This window comes from Procambarus clarkii, chromosome 4 (assembly GCF_040958095.1).
Source record: "Procambarus clarkii isolate CNS0578487 chromosome 4, FALCON_Pclarkii_2.0, whole genome shotgun sequence".
Taxonomy (NCBI): domain Eukaryota; kingdom Metazoa; phylum Arthropoda; class Malacostraca; order Decapoda; family Cambaridae; genus Procambarus; species Procambarus clarkii.
Window position 1 is genome coordinate 44,178,020 of NC_091153.1, and position 6,601 is coordinate 44,184,620.

Sequence of the window (6,601 nt, forward strand, 5' to 3'; positions counted from 1 at the left end):
GCAATAGTTGTAGCTGGCAGCAGTGAAAGTTGTGATAATGACTGTTCTTGTAATTTAGTTTATTTTCTTCCACAGACGTGGAAGCCGGTCGGCCGAGCGGACAGCACGCTGGACTTGTGATCCTGTGGTCCCGGGTTCGATCCCGGGCGCCGGCGAGAAACAATGGGCAGAGTTTCTTTCACCCTATGCCCCTGTTACCTAGCAGTAAATAGGTACCTGGGTGCTAGTCAGCTATCACGGGCTGCTTCCTGGGGGTGGAGGCCTGGTCGAGGACCGGGCCGCGGGGACACTAAAAAGCCCCGAAATCATCTCAAGATAACCTCAAGATAAGGAAGACGTGGGCCAAACACTAACACACATGAACACTTTCTGGAGATCTACAACACTATACAATGCACTGAACGTAGAGCACTCAACCACAGAAGGTGATTGATGACGGTGAATGGCTCAGTATATCATTATATGTCATTAAGATGATCATTAACGTGAAAGATGAAGGAGGAATTAGAAGCACAAGATGAAGAACAGGTTCTTCATATTTCTAAATAACACTTTCATATACTTACAAAACCACAATCCGAGTCAGACATGATGTTTATTAATGGTAATTTATGATCTAATATGCTTTTAATACCACAGCCAGAAATGACATGTCATGAAATTATTTGTGGTAAAAAATTATACTTAACATAATATTAGTAATTGGATTGAATTGAATTGGATGGTGTTCCAGCATCCATCTGGATGGTGTTCTTTCATCCATCTGGATGGTCTTCCTTCATCCACCTGGATGGTCTTCCTGCATCCACCTGGATGGTCTTCCTTCATCCACCTGGATGGTCTTCCTTCATCCACCTGGATGGTGTTCCTTCATCCACCTGGATGGTGTTCCTTCATCCACCTGGATGGTGTTCCTTCATCCACCTGGATGGTGTTCCTTCATGCACCTGGAAGGTCTTCCTTCATCCACCTGGATGATCTTCCTTCATCCACCTGGATGGTCTTCCTTCATCCACCTGGATGGTCTTCCTTCATCCACCTGGATGGTCTTCCTTCATCCACCTGGATGGTCTTCCTTCATCCACCTGGATGGTCTTCCTTCATGCACCTGGAAGGTCTTCCTTCATCCACCTGGATGATCTTCCTTCTTCCACCTGGATGGTGTTCTTTCATCCACCTGGATGGTCTTCCCTCATCCACCTGGATGGTCTTCCTTCATCCACCTGGATGATGTTCCAGCAGATATTAACAACAACCAGTAACTGCAGTATGTACTCCACATACTTATGTAATGCAACATACCCTGCTCCATATGTAACATATGCTCCACATAGCATATTTAATGCAACATACATTAATGACAATATGTGACCTGTTGACAAGCTATGAGATCAGATAACTGGCACGTTCAAAGATCAGGTGGAAGTATTAACGAGAAGCGATAACGAACTCATTAAATCCGCTGTTCTTAACATAAACATCTTTGAGAGGCGTCAGATGGAGATGAGAAACATCACAAGGAAACTCTACCAGACTTAAGCCAGTCTAAATAAGATCACGGCTCAGGGGGACTCTGTTCTCACCTAGGAGTCCTAGGAGAAGCTGTGATCAGGTTTCTCTTAAGATCTTTTATCCCAGCAAGACTGGGGTTAGCTTTGTCTAACAAAGGTCTGATATTGTCTTAGTGGTTAGATTATGTTGGTTGTTTGGAGTCTGAGTCTAGTTCATTACACGTTCGATACTCAGCCTGTGAACGGTAGTGGAGAACGTTACAATAGCACGTGTATAACCATTCACGTTACGTTCCCATAATGTTCAGCCCCAGGAGGTAAACCCCCTAATTGGCTTAGCTAAGCAAATTACCACATTGATTAGCTATTCACATTGTTAACTACATGTAATTATCTAAGACGTTGTCCGTCGACGTGGCCCCTGGTGTCAGAGGTGTGTCCCCCCCACCCCCCGGCACTCCACACCACAAAGGGGGTGCCGCTATCAGGCACCCTTCAACCCTTATCCCTTGTCCATCTCATCCGGAACGATCTGCTTGACGGAGATAATCCATCATCATCTCAACCTTCCCCACCTCTTAGGTAGACGTTGATGCACTATAGTGCAGTAGCACCTAAAACATATATGTTTTAATATCTCTTATTTTCGTTAGGTTGGGTTAAGTTAGGATAGAAAAGGTTAGTAGGTTAGGTTAGGTCAGGATGGGTTAGTTTATGTTATAGAGTGCCGATCACAAAGGAGTTCACACCTGCCTCAGGCGTCATTACACCCTTTTCCTGCTAACTCTTCGTGCGCTATTGGTTCCTCCCGTCACTCATCTCCACTAAGAGATGAGATCTCCAGGTGGCCAGCATCCCTCAGCACGCCCCCAGCATCCCTCACCACCCCTCAGGTCCCCTTAGCAAAGAGCATGAGGACCTGAGTGTCCCGAGGTCACTCCCCGAGTCCCAGGTGCTCCCATTAGGGTGCCACTGGCATAATGAGACCACCTATAAAATGAGACCACCTACTTAATAAGACCCCCTACTTAATAAGACCACCTACTAAATAAGACCACCTACTTAATAAGACCACCTACTAAATAAGACCACCTACTTAATAAGACCACCTACTTAATAAGACCCCCTACTTAATAAGACCACCTACTAAATAAGACCACCTACTTAATAAGACCACCTACTTAATAAGACCCCCTACTTAATAAGACCACCTACTAAATAAGACCACCTACTTAATAAGACCACCTACTAAATAAGACCACCTACTTAATAAGACCACCTACTAAATAAGACCACCTACTTAATAAGACCACCTACTTAATAAGACCACCTACTAAATAAGACCACCTACTTAATAAGACCACCTTCTTAATAAGACCACCTACTTAATAAGACCACCTACTAAATAAGACCACTTACTTAATAAGACCACCTACTTAATAAGACCACCTACTAAATAAGACCACTTACTTAATAAGACCACCTACTTAATAAGACCACCTTCTTAATAAGACCACCTACTTAATAAGACCACCTACTTAATAAGACCACCTACTAAATAAGACCACCTACTTAATAAGACCACTTACTTAATAAGACCACCTACTTAATAAGACCACCTACTTAATAAGACCACCTACTTAATAAGACCACCTACTTAATAAGACCACCTACTTAATAAGACCACCTACTTAATAAGACCACCTGCTTAATAAGACCACCTACAAAACACAATGCTATCACATGCAATCAAATCTATGTTTCCTGGAGACACTTTAACTCTTTACTAATTCCAATGAATTGAAGGAAAAAGACAAGGAAAATGTTGACACAAAACTAAAGAACTTTGAAAATAAAATTCGTTTGCTGTACATTGATCTATAGACACAAAGGAAAATACTCCAATAAGCAGACACACCACAGACACCAGCCAACCCCAGACATGCACCAACAGACAGACAGACACCCCCCCCGCAGAGTTGTTTATATACACCCCAGGGCCGTCCCTCCCCCCCCCTCTCATAGGCCTATACCCAAGGGTACATACCCCCTTGAAAGCCATCAAGTGGGATCATTTGCTGTCTAGTTTCAGGGGGTCTCGTTCCTGTTTGTGGCTTCGTAAAGACAGATGAGTCGCATTCGTGCCTCCTGTTTGAGGTTCAGATGGTGTTATCTTCGCGTAGACAGATGGGCCTGGTCCATGTATCCTGTACGTGGGTCTCCGTAGACAGATAGGCTTCATTCCTGCCTCCTTCTCTCGACTCCGTGTCGACAAATGGGCCACATTCGTGGTTCCTCTTGAGACATTAATGGCCTTGATTAACACACCATGAAGAAGAGGTTAATAGGTCACTGTATGTTGTATTAATTGGATTTATCCGTCTTCTGGCTAGCTTCTGTCTCTCTGTCTAGTTCCTCTGTGGGGAATGTGGCAGTGGAAGAGTGAATAAAGAGTGGAAGGAGACGTTGTGATGAAAGAGGAGATAGAGGGATTGCACAGAAAACGGTATACTCAATGTAAAACACGGTATACTCACTACAGAGCACAGAACATGATACACTCAACACAGAACATGATACACTCAACACAGAACATGATGCACTCAACACAGAACATGATGCACTCAACACAGAACATGATACACTCAACACAGAACATGATACACTCAACACAGAACATGATGCACTCAACACAGAACATGATGCACTCAACACAGAACATGATGCACTCAACACAGAACATGATGCACTCAACACAGAACATGATACACTCAACACAGAACATGATGCACTCAACACAGAACATGATGCACTCAACACAGAACATGATACACTCAACTCAGAACATAATACACTCAACACAGAACTTGGTACACTCAACACAGAACAAGATACACTCAACACAGAACATGATGCACTCAACACAGAAAAAGATTCACTCAACACAGAACATGATACACTCAAAACAGAACATGACACACTCAACACAGAACATGACACACTCAACACAGAACATGGTACACTCAACACAGAACATGATACACTCAACACAGAACAAGATACACTCAACACAGAACATAACACACTCAACACAGAACATGACACACTCAACACAGAACATGATACACTCAACACAGAACATGATGCACTCAACACAGAACATGACACACTCAACACAATCCACTGAACAAAACGCACTTTCTATTCTGTTCACGGAATGTTTGTTATCGTTCAGTTTCTTTGTTTACTTGTTCATTGTTGTATTTAGTTGTTCACCGCTCCTGTTGTCCCACCGACTAAACAAATACAGCTGTATTTGCCTGACAACAAAAATGTAGTTCTCGCAGCAGCTTAACTGCAGTTTTATATTAATACAAAAAAATAAATAAATTTTCTTCAAAGGAAAAAATATACCAGAAAATAAAATAAAATAACTTTTCCCATATTAGACAAAGGTAAAAAAAAATATTAAAAATAATTGATGTGTCTTTTTTTTAATATCCTCCCAATTGGATGTTTGGGAGGATAATATAGGGAGGATATTGGGAGGATTTAATATCCTCTCAATTGGATGTTTGGGAGGATAATATAGGGAGGATATTGGGAGGATTTAATATCCTCTCAATTGGATGTTTGGGAGGATAATATAGGGAGGATATTGGGAGGATTTAATATCCTCTCAATTGGATGTTTGGGAGGATAATTTAGGGAGGATATTGGGAGGATTTAATATCCTCCCAATTGGATGTTTGGGAGGATAATATAGGGAGGATATTGGGAGGATTTAATATCCTCTCAATTGGATGTTTGGGAGGATAATATAGGGAGGATATTGGGAGGATTTAATATCCTCTCAATTGGATGTTTGGGAGGATAATATAGGGAGGATATTGGGAGGATTTAATATCCTCTCAATTGGATAGTGGGAGGATATAAGCTCTTCATAGCGAGTGATCCGTATTTAACTTTGTTTGGGAGGATAATATAGGGAGGATATTGGGAGGATTTAATATCCTCTCAATTGGATAGTGGGAGGATATATGCTTTTCATAGCGAGTGATCCGTATTTGACTTTGTCGAATACAACACTCATGGTTCTATTCTTTAGGGAATTCAAGAAACATCTTCCTACTGTGTCAGGTACTGTGAGCGTTTTGAGTGCAATTATACCATACTTTGCGGTTACTTTGCGGTTACTTTGCGGTTACCTTGCGGTTACTTTGCGGTTACTTTGCGATTACCTTGTGGTTACTTTGCGATTACTTTGCGGTTATCTTGCGATTACTTTGCGGTTACCTTGAGGTTACTTTGCGGTTACCTAGCGGTTACTTTACGGTTACCTTGCGGTTACTTTGCGGTTACTTTGCGATTACCTTGTGGTTACTTTGCGATTACTTTGCGGTTATCTTGCGATTACTTTGCGGTTACCTTGAGGTTACTTTGCGGTTACTGTACGGTTACCTTGCGGTTACTTTACGGTTACCTTGCGGTTACTTTGGGGTTACCTTGCGATGATTTCGGGGCTTAGCGTCCCCGCGGCCCGGTCGTCGACCAGGCCTCCTCGTTGCTGGACTGGTCAACCAGGCTGTTGGACGCGGCTGCTCACAGCCTGACGTTCCACAGTCTCATTTGTTGAAAGTTTTTCACGAAATCTGTGTATATTACGCCAGAGTTTTTTGCTTGTCTTCCATGGAAGCTATATGACCTCCTTTGTGTAATGACGTGATCACTGCTATTTTAAGTATGTCGGGGATAACTCCAGAATCTATAGCCTCTGTCTCAAAATAATGTTTTAGGGGTTTTGAGCAAATTTGTATTATTATTGAGCAAATTTGTATTATTATTGAGCAAATTTGTATTATTATTGAGCAAATTTGTATTATTTGTATTATTATTGAGCAAATTTGTATTATTATTGAGCAAATTTGTATTATTATTGAGCAAATTTGTATTATTTGTATTATTATTGAGCAAATTTGTATTATTATTGAGCAAATTTGTATTATTATTGAGCAAATTTGTATTATTATTGAGCAAATTTGTATTATTATTGAGCAAATTTGTATTATTATTTAGCAAATTTGTATTAT

At 41.4% G+C, this 6,601-nt stretch overlaps 1 protein-coding gene across 1 annotated transcript; it reads left to right on the forward strand.

The window, feature by feature from the left end:
• The first annotated feature begins 492 nt into the window (after positions 1-492).
• Positions 493-4,698, forward strand: LOC138371430 (zonadhesin-like). The gene is made up of 2 exons (XM_069336267.1): positions 493-528; positions 4,054-4,698. The coding sequence occupies exons 1-2, from the start codon at positions 493-495 to the stop codon at positions 4,696-4,698; spliced, it is 681 nt and encodes a 226-aa protein (XP_069192368.1).
• Positions 4,699-6,601: the final 1,903 nt, after the last annotated feature.